General features: G+C 41.5%; 1 protein-coding gene across 1 annotated transcript; it reads left to right on the top strand.

Moving 5' to 3' along the window:
- Positions 1–2,342: 2,342 nt before the first annotated feature.
- Positions 2,343–4,225, top strand: LOC123142723 (uncharacterized). The gene is made up of 7 exons (XM_044561499.1): positions 2,343–2,499; positions 2,582–2,826; positions 2,945–3,004; positions 3,248–3,340; positions 3,434–3,535; positions 3,622–4,020; positions 4,103–4,225. The coding sequence occupies exons 1-7, from the start codon at positions 2,343–2,345 to the stop codon at positions 4,208–4,210; spliced, it is 1,164 nt and encodes a 387-aa protein (XP_044417434.1). The 3' UTR covers positions 4,211–4,225.
- The last annotated feature ends 14,449 nt before the right edge of the window (positions 4,226–18,674 follow it).

The following is an 18,674-nucleotide window of genomic DNA, read 5'->3' as shown; positions in this document are numbered from 1 at the left end:
ATCACGGGCATCAATGCGAGCCGATGCATGCTCTGAGCCAACATGAATGCGGTGCAGCAAGCGGCGTCGGCGTTCAATGGAAAGCGCAGGAGAGGCAGGTGGGATTTTTGGGCCGGCCAGGGTAGTCAGAAGCGGACGTGGCAGCGGTCCGGACGCCGCAACCCCCCCCCCCCACTTTGTTTGCGGTTTTTGGGAAGAAGTGTGTCCGGACCGCCGAGCGGACCGATAGAACACCGTGTTGGACGCCAAAAAACGTCCGCACCGCGCAGTCTAGACGTATGCGGACGGTTTGGGGTTGGCATTGAAGATGCCCTTAGACGCAAAAATTCATTATACATTATAATACAATGGAATTCTACTTTTTCTAGGAGAAAACATTTCACAATGTATGCTAATAATAATAAAAATAGAGCACGTGACCTAGCCCATTTTTTGGTTGTTTGTATACAACACAACTAAATAGGCTTTTTCTCCCTTATTTCATTTGGAGGAAATCATTTTCCCCTCAATTTTTTGGAGGAAATCATTTTGGCATTTGGGGCAACTATTTTCCATTTGCCGCCAGGAAATAGCGCCCCAGTGCTCTTATTATTGGAAAAAAATGCCCGCCAATCACTCCGCCACGCCGCCCTCTCTCCACTTCTCCTCGCCCATGCCGCCATCTCTCCACTTCTCTTCTTCCACTTCCTAATCCATCCCAATCCATCTAATGGGATCCCTCCAATCCGTTCGCTGATGTGCATCGCCTCAATCACATGAACGGGGATCGATTGGCTTGGTGGGCGGACTGACGGGGACTCGGCGAGCGGGCGGTCGGGCGATTGGAGGCCGTGGAGGTCGGGATAGAGACCGGCTGGTGTAGGCGTTGGGGCCAACGGCGGCGATTGGGCGGGAAGGTCGCAAGAATCGTCTGCTGCAACGAGCAAGTTCGTCTCCAACCTACAGGTGGATTAAGCAGAGCAAGCACGAGTACAGCCATCCTGCCTAGGGTAGCTGCGCCCCAGGTTCGTATTGGTCCTCATCATTGTGACGTGCTCTCTCAAGTCTTGGTGCAGAAAATACTGAGTTTCATTGATCTTCAGATTGATTTCTTGTGGCTTAATCGGTGTGAAGGTTTGCTGTCCGGTTGTGCAACCTGCAGGAGCTCTGCTCCATGGTAGGAACAGAGTAACTGGTAACACCCATTAAGCCACATCACGCATAGGTACTAGTAGCACAAATATCCAAAAACTATGTTGGCAGAACCATTTGGGAAGAGTCCCATCCCAATTGTTTTTTTTTGTAAAATGTTTGGGTGAGCAGTTGTTTTTGTAGTTCTATAGTCTGTACTAGTGAAACCACTTAACTGTTGATTGTTCTTTCAGATTGTTCATGTGCTGCTTTGCATTAACTTAACTTTTAGGCAGAATTAGATCTCATTGCATGCTTGATATTGGTGAAGTATCTAGTGGAAATAGGTACTCAGTGAAAATCTGAAGATTCCTACGTGGACCCTCAGATCTGTAATGAACGCCACCGATTAAAGGTGGGATCCTTAACCATCCACTTAAGCGCAATTAGCAGATAACCCTCTATTCTCTAAGTGATTAGACAAAATCATCTTGGAATTCCCCAACTCCGACCTAAGTCTCCCCCGTCCCATGGCTAGCTGCCACAGGGAACCCCGAGACTTCCTGCAGCGACGAGGCCCGAGGCGAGGCGGCCAGAACCTCTGTTATCTGAAGAATTGTACCTCAATTATCTAGTTGTCTGAAGAAACGTTCAGCACAACCTCTGTTCTATGAAGAATTGTACAAATGCTGAAGCTTTTGCACTGAGATTTATTGTTCTGTTAGTGCTACAGCTATTCAACTCCCCTGTAGTTTTTGATGCTGATGAATATACTGGAAAACCTGAAGCATCTCGCTGCAGATTCTGTCATGACCTCAAGAGACATCAATGTACTGTGTAGCCGCTTTCCTAACTGCATCTTCCATCTCGCTGGTACAGGAAGTAACATAGTGCACTGATTTAGCTGTGCTAACTCGGTCATTGGGGCTTTTTAATGTTTTACTGAGGCTTGACCCTTTGTTTATTTCTAATCTTGCTTGTAAAGATTGTATACTGAGCTCATGTTTTGCAAACTGAAAATCTGAAGCATCTCGTTGTAGATTGTGTCATGAGCTCAAGAGACATCAAGGTGATGTGTAGCCATTTGCCTAACTGAATGTTCCAGCTCTCTGTAACAGTGTACGAGTTAGCTACGCTAGCTGTAGACTTAAGGCATTTTCTCTCTGTACATGCCATGCCGCACTGAACTTTTGGTTGAGGTCTGTAGTTTTTGTTAATTTGGCAGATTAACGATGGCGAGGATACCAAGACGACTTCGGGACTTGAACCTTACAATGCATGATGCAGAACATGTGCAGCTTGCTGAAGAAAATCTGCAAGGTCCTCCAGAGATTGATAATATAGTACCAGGAAGATCTCATGAATCCACTAGCCAAATCAAGATAATTTGTAAGTTTCCATGACTAATCTTCTTCGGAATGAGGTTTTTATTATACTGGTTTCTGACGTGTTGGGATATTCATGCTTGCAGGGCCAAATGGAGAGATGCGGCAGATTGTAGGGGAATTTCGGCTGAAGAATTTATCCCAGGTACATGGAGGAAAGATAATTGTGGAGACTAACGAAAAAGGTGTTCCGAATGAAAGGTCTGGTTCCATTCTTAGTAGCTATCTTAGCGACGTTGCAGAGAACTCCACATTTGCACCACTGAACATTCCAAGATGGGACAATGAATTATTTGTCCAGAGAAAGAACAACATGATCAAGGATGTAGAGGTACATCATCACATATATCTTTTTTTGATGTATCATCACATACATCTTTTTTTGATGTATCATCACATACATCTTTATTGTCATTTCACATGAAACAATTAAATTTACTTTGTTGAAGGAGAAATTTGTCTATCCATCTGAGACAAAGCAGCTTACACGAGACTGGGTCCTAATGACTGTTTGCAAAAGATGGAGAGCCTACAAATCTCGCTTGAAGAAAAAATATTTCAAACGGAAAGAGAGATCTCTCCAGGAAATTATTAGTGATGTTCCAATAGGTGTTAATAAGCATCAATGGGAGACTCTAGTTGGAATGTGGTGCCAGGATTCACACATGGTTATTATCTCATCCTCTCATGCTCAAACTGAACTCCAAAATTAGTTTGCTAACATTGCGTGTCTGCATCTAATTTGTTTGCAGAAGTTATGCGAGAAAAACACAGAGTGTGCGAAGCAACAGAAGAATCCACACACAACCGGGAGAAAAAGCCATGCCAGGCTACAAAAAGAGATGGTGACAATGATACTTTTCATAGTCTTTATTACATGACAAATCAATTATCTTCAAAAATAACTATTAGTGGACCTAACATACTTTGTTGGCTAGGAAATCAAAAGGAAAGCACCGATCCACAAGATTGACCTATGGGATGAAGCTCATAAGAAAAAAGATGGCAATTACACAAGCGACAATGTGAAGACAATAATGGTACATTCTACTTATTTTGTCTACAGTCCAACATACAATCTATTCCATAGTATAGTAATGAATTAATAATTATTCCTATTCAATAGGATGCAGCTAATGAGGAGTTAAAAAAAAGGAAAATCGATCATAATGGTAGCCTTTCCATTGACGATTATACTGAAGCCTTTAAAGGTGCACTTGATAAAAGGGCAAAACTTCGAGGTTACTATGATGAAAAGTATTGGAGCGGAGTAAATGTTTCTCAGGGAATAACTTTTGTTGGGAAATCTGACCAAGAAAATCTTCAGTTTGAAGTACGCATGGTGAAAGATAATGTAGAAGATGTCAAAGATGATGTAGAGGACGTCAAAGGTGATGTAAAGGAAGTCAAAGGTGATGTAGGGGATGTCAGAGGTCAGATGGCTATGATTGCTGCATTCCTTGCCAAAAAGTTTCCTGGAGAGATTTGCAGAAATGAAGTGGATTCTCCTACAGAAAATTATCAAGTTAGCATATCAAAAGCAGTTATATTTGTGCAAAGATGAAATTAATGAACACTGATATGCTATTACAATAATTTTATTGCAGGTCACTCCACATGACAGAGATAACAATCTCCAATCTGAATCTTATAATGTTCTTGAACAATCAAATAATGATGTGCAGGAGCCACAAACTACCATGCAGGTAATGTAATGGGCTTTTTATGTACTATTTAATGCAGATCCATTCTAATGTCTTAGAACTATTGCTTTAATAGGAGTTGCAGCAAACGAAATCAAAAGAGGGTTGTGGCAATGCGCATTTACCACATGAACATGTGATCACTAAGGTGTGTTAACTAACTTGTACTCAATTATCAATTATCTCCTGCCAGTAATTTTGGGATTGGTTGAACCCTTTTAGTAGTTAAATATTGGAAAGCTATCTTATCATCAAGTTAAAACTTTGTGAAATATTAACCTTTTGGTTTGCAACTGTAACCTGTTTGGGTTCGTATATACCTTCCTAGTAATCTTAACCTACGTGCAAGGACTTATCTAGATTTTTATCAATGATGACGATGACATCTTTTCCTATTAAATTGCAGAATGTCCATGCTGAAAATAATCTTGCAGTGCAGCAAGGTGGCCCTGAACCAAGTTTACGACTTCACCAAGTCACTAACCAGGTAAACATATGCTACATATCTAAATGACAATGATTGTACAAGAGGTTGTCTAATTTTGTATGTAAGTGCAAGGTAAATGACATTATTATGAAACACCAATCCCATTTTGACAAGGTCGTTTCAAAAAATGTCGTGACACCGCTAGCAGATCATAAGTCGGATTCAACCAAGTATTAAAAAATTGTATTGCATACAACAGCAACATGATTTGGCCCGATGGGACCAAAAGTTAGTCACACACATATCATTGCTGCTCCAAGAGATCTCGTATTCAAAGAAACTAATTAATCAATTTTGAATTGATACATGAGTACTAATAAAACACCAAACTTGCATACATGGTCTTTTTGGTGGAAACCTTGCATAGATGTTGAGGAACACCCTGGCCCTTGAATATTAGGTCAATCCTGTTTTTAGTGTATAAATTTACATGACTTGAACTTCATTTGTTTGCTTGCTGCATTCTTGCAAAGTTTTCACAATAAATAATTTTGTAATAAGACTTTAATCTAATTTGAAAGCAAAGTGCGCAACCGAAAGTGCGTGTGGAATAAGGCTCCTTACTAACTTCATGTAATGGAACTCTTCAAAGCTATCATTCTTGATTATAGTTGGCCACGTGTCTCCCTTCACGCGTATTCCTATTTAATTGCAGAATGATCATGCTCAAAATAGCAATGCAACCAAGCCACATGGTCATCACCAAGTCACAAAGCAGGTACATATAGGCTAGATATCCAGATGACAATGATTATATAATGGATAGTTGGTCTAATTATTTGTGAAATTGTTCTTATTTGTGTAAAATGAAATCTTCTCAGGTTCATCAATAACAAATGTTCCATTTCTTGAAAAATAGGATAAAGTTGAAGTCGTGTTGTATTCGATGAACTTGAGAAACAAAGACAAACTTGTGGCCAAAGGAACTTTAGAGAGTAAAGAGAAAACATATGTGGTTGGAGGAAACATGCTTGGAGTGCAATATGTTGCAGTTCGTGTTCGCGGCTGTACATATCTAGGAGATGAGAAACTAGTTAGACCATATGAAAAATTCCAAACAGTAAGGGATGCTATGGGTTCTGTTATTGCTTGGCCTCGCTCACATGTAAGTATGTTCCCATTCAAGCAATGTGTATGCTCCAATCTGCACATGTGTGATATGTTATTTATCAGGAATCTTCCTTTTTTTAGGTAAAAATAGTTAAGCCAACCCCTCCAGCACAACCACAGAGCATTGGTATGATACATTTCTTACAATTTCATCAAAGAATCTCTTATCTTGCACTTCTCTATAAACATGTGTTCATGTAAATGTTGTTCTTTCTCCCTTTCAGGGCGGTGAGGATTTGAAGAGTGAGTGCATTGAAGGAGCTACGAGTGGCTGGGGAGCACTTGAAAAGGGAGTGCACTAGAGGAGTCGGGAGTAGTTGATGAATCTATCTTTGAATGAACAAATATTCTAGATTATGTATAGAATTTAGCTTCATAGACAAAAATAGTTCCAGTCTATAGGATCTTTTCTTATTTATTTGCATCATTGCATGTTTCATATGAATGTTACATATTATTCAGCTGTGAACTCCAAGTACTTTCAGTGGAGACATTGTTCCTGCTAATTAATGCATTGGATGTTGTTACTGAGGTTGTCTTCGTATCACAATATTATTTGACCAATCTGCATGTGCAACCATGACATTAAGAATAATTGTATTTGAAACGATGAAACAAATTCGAAATTAATCAAATAATATTTTTTTGCGGGTAATCAAATAATATTTGAAGTAAAATATTCCATTTGTATAAATATTCTTATGTATACTTAGAGACGACTATAAGAGGCGAATGAAACGTGTCTATGAGTAGAGACGTAATATGAGCATGCCTAACATAACGTCTCTACATGTACACACAATTTTTGAGCATGCCTAACACAACGTCTCTAAATATAGACACGATTTTGAACGTCCCTAGAAAGCGTCTCATGCCATGTAAGACACGCTTGGCTAGCGTGTCTATCTGTTTGAGACGGTCCGTGGGGAGGCGCTCCAAGGACGCTTTGCTTAAACGGCTCTATAGTTGGCTAGAGATGAAATAAGGCGTCACTAGGTATGAAATTGGATGTCTCTACTGACTGTTTTTGTTCTAGTGTCACTTTATTTCTAGGACCCTGATAAGTGTCACACGTGGCACGAAGCAACCCCCCCCCCCCCCCCCCCCCCTCCCCTGACTTTTTTGATGGCAATTTTAGTTACCCGAGAATGGCAACTTTAGTTGTGAAGCATGGCAATTTTCTGTTCGGATGGCAAGTTTCAGTTTTTTGAAGGTATGGCAATCTTAGTTGTAAAAAACGTCAGGGTGGTGTTACTTTGTGCCAAACGTGTGGCACTTATCATTTGGTTGTGAAGATCTTCTTTTGACAGTTTTTGACATCACCAACTTTTGACCTTTTTTACAACCAACTTTTGACACCACTATATATTGTTCCACCACTGTATAGCTTCTGCACATTCGTTCATATTTCGTGATATCCTACATAATGTGGCAAATTTTATCCGAAAAAATGAGTTAAGAGGATGATTATACGGACGATCCACTTAGCATCTGTGTTTATTTAAATATAATTGTCTCATAACTAAGATGTACATAGAAGTTTACTCTTGTGGCCATACGTGCAACGCACGTGCACACTTACCAGTTGGTGGAAAGCATCGAAAATGCTCTTGTGAGCTCGAGCACACACGCACCCTTGCTACAGTAAAACACCAAATATACTAATAAAATTAAAAAATATCTGAAATTTCTTGGCAACAAACATTGACGTGTATTTCACGTGCATGCAAATTTTCGCAATGGGATGACATTCATGCATGTCTCGGCAAAAAAAATGCTCCAATATGCTTTTGAAAACAAATTTTTTGGAGCACCGGTTTTGATTTTTTTGCCAAGACCTCCACAAAATGTCATTCATTGCAAAATTTTGCAGGCATATGAAACACACATCAGTGTTTGTTGCAAGATCTTTTTTTGAATCTATTTAGTATTTTTTAAATTCTACTATAGCAGAGGGTGCATGTGAGCTCAAGCTCACAAACTTCAAGTCCGGAAAGCATTACTTTCTCCACCACTCACTAGCACGTTCTTCTTCCAAAAATCGTACCGGCGCTTCTTGTTTTATAAGCATATACTCGTATAATATATCCGTTCGCCGACATATCTATGTTGGGCACGTACGCAGCGTGGTCGATCGATCAGATGCGTGCGTGCATGAATCGGCCGTGACTCGGAGTGGTGGCTTTTCGCGTCAGCTCTCGTACTAGTCTCGTGCCTGACCGTTTTGTTATTCAGCGCAACTAGTCTAGTGTAGAACTTGCTCAATTATTGGATTGCTACTGCTTTCGTGGAATCTCTTGAGAAAAAACACTCATATCATCATATGCATGCATGTCCATCGTCTTTGTCGTCTTCATCGTGTATGTACAGTCAGAACGAAGAAGGCAGCACGCATCCATGCATGCATATCTGATGTGTCATATCATGTGGGCAGTGCAGTGCCAATAAAAATATCCTAGACTTGCAGAAAACACGGTCGATCCACACCGAAATGTACGTCTTGGTAGGATCGAGTTGCTGGCTTGCTGCGACATGCGTGATTAGACTAGTCTAGTGCTACGTCTTACTCAGCCGATTACTTGATTACTGTGATCACTAACAGGTAGTTAGCCAAAACCTCGGAGTCTTAACGTGGGCATATGCACATCCACGACCATGACATATTGACATGTGCTTTTACTTTACTGGCGTACTTACAATACACCGTTTCTGCTGTTTAATAAGGCAGCGCAGAAGCTTAATTCAGCCGTACATGCTGAATTTCTCTGCAGATAATTACACGATCGCTCTCATGATCATCTGCTTGCTCGGCATGAATTGCCTTATTATAGTACAAGAAGTAATACTTTATTCAATGTGGACGTACAAGTTACAGAGTAGTGTTCTAGAAGCAGAGATAAAGTGGCATTTTAATGTGACCCGCTTATAGGCGTACATTTTTCTCAGAAAAATCACATACTCCGTCAACTTATATTAACCTAGGCGATAAGATCAGCTGGTGAGTAAACTGTACACACGACGTAACCAAAATCCCAAACACGCGGGTTAACTCTGGTGTGTATACCATCGGATGGCCAATGTGTAGGTTTGGTCAGGTCGCTATATGCACTCACAAATTGGGCTCCGAACCGAAACTTTCCGCGGGGCCAGTAGCTTTCCTCCAGCCAGCAGCAGCTTAATTGCAGATGACCGACCATCAATCACGTGCCTAACTTGCAAATTCTTATCCAAACAGAGATAATGCTTCCCCTTTTCCCGGAAAATCTATCCAAAACAGAACCGTACCGGTGGGTAGTTGCGTGGGCCAAGGGCGAATGGCCGGCCATGCCGGATCCGGCTGTATTTTTTCCTTTTCCCTTTCTAATCTAATCATTTTCCTCCTGATTTTAAGGGATGGGGCCGGGCCTTATTTTGTTTCAATCAAATCAAGTCACATACGCGGGAGCATGGATGGGCACACGCGCGGCGAGCAGGCAAGTCTCGTCCGGCCATGCCTGCCGATCGAGTTGACATGTGAAGCCAAAATTAAGGTGACGGTGATCTTAGCCTGGAATGGGCATGCAAACATCTTTGAACATGGACAACAACATCTCACCCGCCAAATTTTCTCTTGCACAGCTGGGGTGAAAACTACTGCTACGCCTGTGGGTAGCTGGGGTCAAGGTTTTCACTTTCGGTTTCAGAAAAATTTCAACGCCAACCAACATCACTGAAATCAATTAAGTATTACTTCATGTGTACCAACCGAAATCAAAATAGGGGAAAAGATTAATCTGTTTATTGCTGTGAAAATAATCCTCATGCATGCATTTCCAATGTAATATGGACCACCTGATTACCTGAACGAACTTTCGCACTTAAGCATTGTGATGGGATCTACATGAATGAAATCGCAAAAACAGAATCGACCATTCTCCCACGTAGTATATACAATCCTCGTAAGGAAAATGTACTATTGGCAGTATATAGCTACATGCATCATGGCCAGGGCAAGCACGACATTTTGTGAATCAAGACGAGATACATTTGTTTGTTAATTTACGGAGAGAGCAAAGTAACGATGAAAACGGCTATGTAGCTCGAATTATTTTGCTTGTACAAACACACATATCAGAAATACAAAATCAATAGCATGGCTTCTTTACCCTGGAGGGGCCTCTTTCTGGAACATGCGAATTTTTAGATCCTCTAGAACAAATGTTTTGCGACGCGTGCTGTGATCAAATTTGCGGTCACACTGGAGTTGATGATGGATCTTTGGAGTTCTCGTCCCTGCACTCAGTATTACCGTGTAAAATGCGTAAATAATATCATATTCATACACATATGGGTGGTGTCTGAGCAATCCAAAATCGGTCCACAGATTAAGCAAGAAGATAATAGAGTACACATACAGTTGGCATCTAAACGATTCAAAACCACCTACAATTAAGCTCGATGATTGATTCAACGAATGGAGAGATAAACACCTCTGCAATGCAGAGTAATTTCATGCCGGCCGGAGAGCTTGGCTCAAGAGGTTTTTCTTTTCATTTCTTTGAGCAATCAATCGCCCTATACGTCGCAGTCCATTTTATTTGGTCACTAGATGGATTAATTACCCTTGATCTTTAGCACGGAAAGATCAGACGAGATTTTTTGTGAAAAGTCTACCGACATAATTCTCTTTCGAATATCCTCCGCAATGAAGGTTGAAAATTTCCGTGGTTGTAATTACTAGATTATAAGTAACTAAGATGGGTCCGTCTTTGATGTAGTAGTGACAACGATGTGCATAGGGGCGGACCCAGCGAAAAAGTTGAGAGGGGGCAAAAATTTACAGCCATCAACGTAGGTCCGCCCCTGGAGTGCAGGCAGAGCATGCACATTGCTACTCCTACTTGCTTTGTATGTTGGTACGAATTGTACCAGAAGTAGATGAGATTGAAGAGCTAGCATATATACTTAGATGGAGAATCCGACTATTGACTGCGTGAGCGGTCATCGATTGAGTGCCTGCATTGGTGTGGAACAAACAATTTCAAATTTAACTTGTTTATTTTTCTCAGAGGATCCCTTGAAACAGGGCTGAAAGACCAAGCGAATTAAGCACACAGTTAATTAATTACGATGCGTAGCATGCAATTATCAAGAAAAATTAAGATCAAAATACATCTCAATCATATGATGACTGCAATGAGAGTTAAAGATAGTTTCAGAAACAATTCTGTGGAAGGGTGTGTATGATTCGATCAGGGGCACCGATTTTTATGTATTAAAGATGGGTTTGTCGTAACATTTGATCTTGTTTTTCACTTTCGAATAGTTGATCAACATTCAGAAGTATAAGAGGTTAATTAATTTGATATTTGCGTGTGTGATATCCACAAGTGCAGTCGGCGAGTTTGTTTGACACGGAGTGTCTCAATTGAACATGCATTCACAAGTGAGGATATCTTCCTTTTCCGGTTGCAACTGGAAGAAGGTACACCGTATTTTAGGAGTGAGCAAAGCATGTGGCTTATTGTTGGTTAGGCACTGCCATATCTAGATAGGAGAGCGAACCACGAGTTGAAGTTGGTGCCCTCCGGGTCAAAGTTTAGGGAGATACGACTGATCTGAGTGTGAATATTAATACATTATATGTTTTCTATATACTTAGATCAAAATAAAGATTTTGACTTTGGAAAAATTTATTTATGACTAATATCTAACTCAAAGCCCGATAAAAGAATGGCAAGACGAAGGCGTGTGTCCCCTTCTAGTGCGATGAGTACCATAAGAGTCAAAGATGGTTTCGAAACTAGCAATTTGAAGGGTGTGAATGACTCGAACAAGGGCATCGATTTTTATGGAGTAAAGATGGGTTTGTCGTGAGCTTTTATTTTTCTTTCCACTTCTTGAAGAGCCGATCAACATTCAACGGTTACTTTGGAAATATCACATGGTTAATTTGATACGTGTGTGCATGATATCCGCCAGTGAATCAAAATTTGTCTGACACGAAGTGTCTCATTAAATGTGCATTCAGAAGTGAGGACATATCCCCTTTCGGTTGCAATTGAAGGAAGCTACATCTGTTTTAAAATTATAAGTAGTGCATGTGGCTAATTACTTGTCACACATTGCCATCTGCGGATAGGAGAGTGAACCACGAGTTGGAGCTGGTGCCCTCTGAGTCGGAGTTGAGTGACGTGAACTATCTGAGTATTGCCATAATGTATGTTTGATGTGGTAAATATTAACATATTATATTTTCTATATGCTTGATCAAACTAACGATGTGTGACTTAGGACACAACTATGATTTCAGGTAAACTGAAATGGAGGGAGTAGCATGCATTCATCATTAGTCTGAACCACCACGACTAGAACATGAAGCGCTAGACCATGATGTGATACACGCAGAAGATCCAGGGTGTCGAGACTTGGCTGCCCAGTCAATATAGCAAACAATAACGTGCAAAATGCATGGCCTGATCAACGTAAAGGGGGTGCACGTACATATGCATGATGTCGGATAAGACTTGATGTGAAGGGCGGTGATCTGGCAAAGTCAGAGTCGTTAGATCATAAGTGCGATCAGCGATGAAGATGACTCACCTAGCGGTGTCGTATGGGTTATGCTCTATTTTTTTTTGCTCTAATGGCATGCCGGTGACTTGGACCAAGTTTAGTCAGATGGCTTGTTTCCCCTCTAATTAGCCGAGCTTTGTTGGTCTCTTGTAAATTTTTTTGTTCTATTAAATGGAATCACAACAATTTCATTGTTGTCATACAAAAAGTAAGCTGACTCACTGTTGGGCAGATCTTCCTCATCCCGCACTGTGCCGAAATTCAACAAGGAAGTCATCTTAGTTTTTTTCTCTCGTTGTAGTTAAGACAGATCGACTGAATTCAAGCTCAGTGTGGTCAAAAATAAGAGCGTTGAACCATGTACCTATTTCTTGCATGGTAAATTTGCACCCCCAAGGGTTGAAGAAGTTTGAGGGAACTTCCTACGAGATGGACCCCTCACTCCCTGCGCTTAGAGTGATACCTGATTGCACTAGTAGAAAAACGGTTATTTGTCCCGGTTGGTAAGGCCCATTTGTCCCGGTTTTTGGACCGGGACTAAAGTGTCGTTACTAATGTCCTAGGCTTTTAGTCCCGGTTCTTACATGAACCGGGACAGCTGGGCCTCCACGTGGCCACTGCGGCGAGCCAAGGCAGGAGGGCCTTTGGCCCCGGTTGGTGGCACCAACCGGGACCAATAGGCATCCACGCGTCAGCAGCTGGCAGGAGCTGAGGTTTTTGTTTTTTTTTTCTGAAAGGGGGTGGTTTAGGGGGTAATTTAGGGTGTGTTAGCTAGCTAATAGAGAGAAGTGTCCTCTCTTATCTCCGTGCTTGGTTTACCAACGCTACTGCTGTGCCTAAACATGGCTTAGATTAAAGTGAAGGCAACATGTGATGCATGTCGAAAGTAATACTAATCCTAACTTGATCAAGTTTGGATTAGTACTACTTTCGACATGCGCGACATGCATGTTGGCTTCACTTCAATCCAATCCATATTCATTTCACCCGCTGATATATAATAACTCTTCATGCTCGCATCATGCATCATCATAATAATAAGTCCTACTAATCATCATCATACAACTTCTACCCGTTATTAATAACAAGTCATACGATCATCATCCTCATAGTCATCGAACCAACCCTACTTAATTTTTCTTAGCACATGATTATCAGTATTAGGTAGGACCTAAATACCCTCTTTAAGGTAAAATAGCATAAAACAATATAGACCCCGACTCTCCATTATGGAGAATGGAGATTATCATGTCTCCAATTCTTGCGCTTCGCTTCCTTTTGCTTCCAAGAACCTCCTTACGACTGTCCATACATTTTTTCCATTCCTTGATTTTCATGTCTCCACTTCTTTTAGAAATTCGGTATGGACAGTTGGATTCGTAGGATGACCTGGCTGTATATTCAAAACATCAAGGCGACCACTTTGATACATCAGATGAGGCACACAATCATTCGGGATTTCCTGTTGAAAAACATATAGTAATAACTTCGTAGTTAGCAATGTAGTTAAGTTTTAAAAGAATTTATGGAAAAGATGCACGGATGTCGTAATACTAAAAAATCTTACCATGGCATCTCCATGGATGTTACCGTAGTTCAACACGTGCACTAGTGGCACGTATTGACCATAATGTGGAGGAGTTTTATAATAGATATTGTAATTCTCAAGATCAGTACAAAATGCGACCAGATGATTTTTCTCCTTATAAGTTAACTCGGAGCCATCGGTGTAGTAGGTTCTGTCTACCATATTCCGCACATTATTTGAACAATCAAAATAAGCTGTCAACGGAAATAAGCTGTCAACTATTTTGAAAATGAACAATATAAATTAGTTAATAAATATGTTTGAGAAACTCACATAGCGGTAGAATTGGAGGCGTATCAACAAGGACCCAAATGTCCATATTGTCTTGGTCGATGTCAGGATCACCAAGATCCATGGTGACAAGCATACCCTCATCAAAATCATATATCTTGCAAAGTGCTTGCTAATTTTTGCAACCAAAATGGGTTACGCTCTCAGAATTATACAGATTTACTTCAAAATCCATATCATGATGGGTCCTTAGGTGAATTTTCTTTGTTTCCATACTTTCATGGTCTTCAAAACCCATCCTCTCCAAGACATAGCGTCTTGCATTGCATGGGATAAGCTAGTCAAATTGTAAAAGATGAAAATTACACGTTGAAATAGTTGAAGTTGTGCTTAATTACGAAAAAATAACACTTGTCGTCGTTGCGTACCGTTTCAACATCAAAGGTCTCCTCCAGCTTAATGCTGAAGCGCCGATCTTCATCCAGGTGAGCCCTGTCGCACAGACCTCGGTCGTCGTGGCACCAGTTGCACTCCCCCGGGAGCTTTCGCCGTCCGAGTACGACATTTCCTATGTTCATAATTCAAATATTAAACTTGTACAATTAAATATATGTACTAAAAAACCTAAATTAGATCTTTATTATTCAATACGAGTTGACTATCGGTCTGTCGAGTCTTTTCTTGAAAACTCTCAGCTCACGTGGTGTACATATTCGACCGTCGGTGATGGTAGCTCCTCCTTTCATTCCCGAGTGCATTACACCAAGTTGTCTAGCACACGTGAATGAAGGAGAAGCTACCCCCACGACAACAGTCGGGATTCTTCGTCCTCTCATATATATATGGTGGAGACTCTCCCTCACTGATTCCTCTCTGACATTGCGACCGTCGGTGATGGTAGCTCCTTCTTTCGTTCCCGCGTGCATTACACCAAATTGTCTAGCACACGGGAACGAAGGAGAAGCTGCCCCCACGACAACAGTCAGGATTCTTCGTCCTCTCACATATGGTGGAGACTCGACAGACTTAAAGTCAACCCGAAATATCGTTTAATTATCTTTCTAAAAAAGGACATATCGAGCGCCTGAAATTTGCCAGAACGGAAATATACATGTTTTTATCTACATCATATGAGCATTCAAACTTGATGGCCATTACATTTCAATGGTTGAATATATGAGCAAAAACATTTAAAAATATCTTATAGGACTCATATTGACATGGATATTTGGCTGGTCTCACCTCGAGATCGGAGGGGGGTCGGTGACGGGGACGACGGCGGGGATGATGGACGGGGCTCCTAGATTTCTGCAAAAACAAAAACCCTATAAGCTATCAACTAATCAAATGCATACGCCTTGCATAGTGCTCTTGAAAGTGCATTATATCGACTAGAGGGGGGTGAATAGGCGATTTTTATGAATTCTTCACTGAGGAATTTGCGGGTGAGGAAATTCCTTTGCGAAGAACTACTTGCAGCAGAATCAGTACTCAAAAGTAAACATAGCAGAATACAAGCATGGTCATCATGATGAAATGAAGACGAGCACAGAGTACAGAAAGCGTAAACACAGGATAGCACAGGATGAAGACAAACGGACTGAAGAAATTGAACTGAGGAAATTGAGAAAGTCTGCAGTCAAAGTCTTCAAACACAGATATGAACAAGTGCACAACACAGTTATGAGGAAATGAAAGAGTTCAGGAAATAGAACCAGTAAGCTTGGTGAAGACAATGGTTTGGTAGACCAGTTCCAACTGCTGTCTCAGTTGTACATCTGGTTGGAGCGGCTAGGTATTTAAACCTGAGGACACACAGTCCCGGACACACAGTCCTCACCGTATTCTCCTTGAGTCACACAGACCTCGCCCAATCACTCGTGGTAAGTCTTCAGGTGACTTCCAAACCTTCACAAACTCGGTCACTCGACAATCCATAATTCCTCTTGGATGCTCTAGACCATGACGCCTAACCGTCTGGAAGAAGCACAGTCTTCAAAGGTAACAAGCGTCGGATCCACGCAGGATCAATCTCTTCAGTGATGCTCAATCACTTTGGGTTTGTAGGTGTTTGGGTTTGGGTTTTCCTCACTTGATGATTTTTGCTCAAAGTCCTCGGAGGATGGGATGCTCTCAAATGACAAGTGTCAGTTTCTCTCGGAGGAGCCAACCAGCTAGTGGTTGTAGGGGCGGCTATTTCTAGCCTAGGGAGCAGCCCGACATGATAAGACATAAATGCCCTTCAATAATATGACCGTTAGGTGGGTAGATATGTTGGGACAGCTGGCGCATAGCACAACAACGGTCGGATATTTGAGGCTCGAATTCCTCAGGGCTATCATGTTCCTCACTGTGTAGGCAATCCGCACTGGCGAATTCCTAACTCCTTAGTCAGAACAAATTCCTCAGAGACGAGAAGAACTTCGTCTCTGTCACTGAAGAATATGACTGAACTGTATGAGATTGCCAATGGCTTCACTCGAAGGGATTGGTAGGTGTAGGATTTCGAGTTGAGCATCACATGGAATTTTTTCCTTAGTATTTCCTCGACCCCCTTTAACAGTACGGTGTTTCCTATGACTCAAGAAAGAGAAAATGAAACTACGAAAACAAAAGTCTTCACACTTCATGTTCCTCGAATGAATACCAAGTCTTCAAGGTCACACCAATTTCTTCACTTTCAAAGTCTTCAGAAAGTCTTCAGAAATCCAAAGTCTTCAGTTGAAGAACTTCATTTTTAGGGGTCGACTTTCTCTGTAAATATCAAACTCCTAATAGACTTATAGGCCTGTGTACACTCATAAACACATTAGTCCCTTAACCTATAAGTCTTCAATACACCAAAATCACTAAGGGGCACTAGATGCACTTACAATCTCCCCCTTTTTGGTGATTGATGACAATATAGGTTAAGTTTTCAATGGGGATAATCATATGAAGTGTAAATACTGATATTGAGGAATTTGATTGCAAGATATAGAAGAACTCCCCCTGAAGATGTGCATAGTGAGGAATTTTCTTTTGAAGCAATGCACACTTGAAGAGTAGAATCATGGAGATCTCCCCCTATATCTTGTAATTCATACACGCATTTGATATATAATATGAGGAATTTGAAATGCATGATGAAATATGGTGACTGATGTATTCAGCATGCGTGCATTAACATATATGAGGAATAAGCATGCAGAAAACACAACAAAAGTATCAGACCACCATAGAGTTTAAGTTTACAACTCGATCCAACAAAGTCATCAGAAGAACGAGAGTTGTAACTTAGCAAAAAAAACGCCCATATAGGTAGACCCGCTTGAAGACTAACTCAAATTTCTCCCCCTTTGTCATCGAATGACCAAAAGGATCGAAAATGAGGACTACGCCCCTGAAGAATATCAAGTTGATGGAGGAGCGTCAGCGTTGTTGGGGTCGTTTGTCATAGTAGGGCCTGCCGCAGTGTCGCCCAAGTCTTCATGCTCGTCGGTGTCGCGCGATGAAGAATATGAGCTGGCCACCAAGGAAGGAACCTTGACCTTCTTGTATTTCTTCGGTGGAGGTGCAGACCAGTCAAAGTCCTCCTTGAGACCCATTTGCTTCAGATCTTCTTCACCATATACATGTGACAGAATAGCCCAGGTGCGACCGAAGACTTCATGGAGGTAGTAATGGTTTTTCTTCACTGCATTATGTGTAGCAGTCATGTTGTGAAGAATAGAACCAAACTGACGCTTAACCCATTTATGGTTTCGATCCACCTTCTGGTGAAGACTAAGAAGCAGCTCACGGTCAGTCATCGCTCGAGGAGCAGTAGCTTGAGGATTTGTCTTGGAGGCATTAGCAGTAAAATCATGAGTGGCAGAGTCATCATTGGTGGAATAAGATGCAGCTTTGCGAAACTGACCATCCAATGGATGAATGCCTTCATCTATAACAGCAGGTGCCTTGCCCTTTTCATCAGCTGAGGAATATGTCCGCTTGAGGACTTCAATTGGGGGCAAGTAGCTGAGGTGATTCTGAAAATCAGCTTTGTAGTTGAGTGAAGACCTTGTTCTGAGGAATCTCATAATCCAAGGAGCATAAGGCTTCAGCTCAAACGGAGAGAGTGCAACATTTTCCAGAGTCCTCATGAAGAAATCATGATAGTTGACAGGAATGCCATGAATGATGTTGAATAGCAGATTCTTCATGATGCCAACGACTTCTTCATCAGACGAGTCGTGGCCCTTGATAGGACTCATAGTCTTCGTCAGAATGTGATAGACAGTCCTGGGCACATAGAGCAATTCCTTCACGAGGAATTTGGTCCTTGGGGCTTGACCAGGCTTCAGAGGCTTCATTAGCACTTGCATATAGTGAGCAGTGAGTTCTGGCTCCTGGTACAGGCAGCGAGCTCCTTCAATGGGTGGACCTATGGGCAGGGCATGAAGTAATTCAGAGGCCGGTGCCTTATAGTGAGTGTTTTCGGTCATCCAGTCCAACACCCAGGTATTCCCATCGTCAGCATCTCC

Source organism: Triticum aestivum, chromosome 6D (genome assembly GCF_018294505.1).
Source record: "Triticum aestivum cultivar Chinese Spring chromosome 6D, IWGSC CS RefSeq v2.1, whole genome shotgun sequence".
Classification (NCBI taxonomy): Eukaryota; Viridiplantae; Streptophyta; class Magnoliopsida; order Poales; family Poaceae; genus Triticum; species Triticum aestivum.
The sequence above is the reverse complement of the archived record's forward strand: the minus strand, read 5'-3'. Positions and strand labels throughout refer to the sequence as shown.

Coding starts and splice junctions, on each gene's coding strand:
- LOC123142723 (XM_044561499.1), top strand. CDS start 2,343: ATGGCGAGGATACCAAGACGACTTCGGGACTTGAACCTTACAATGCAT. Junction 3,536..3,621: donor ACAATGTGAAGACAATAATG/GTACATTCTACT, acceptor CCTATTCAATAG/GATGCAGCTAATGAGGAGTT. Junction 4,021..4,102: donor CTCCTACAGAAAATTATCAA/GTTAGCATATCA, acceptor ATTTTATTGCAG/GTCACTCCACATGACAGAGA.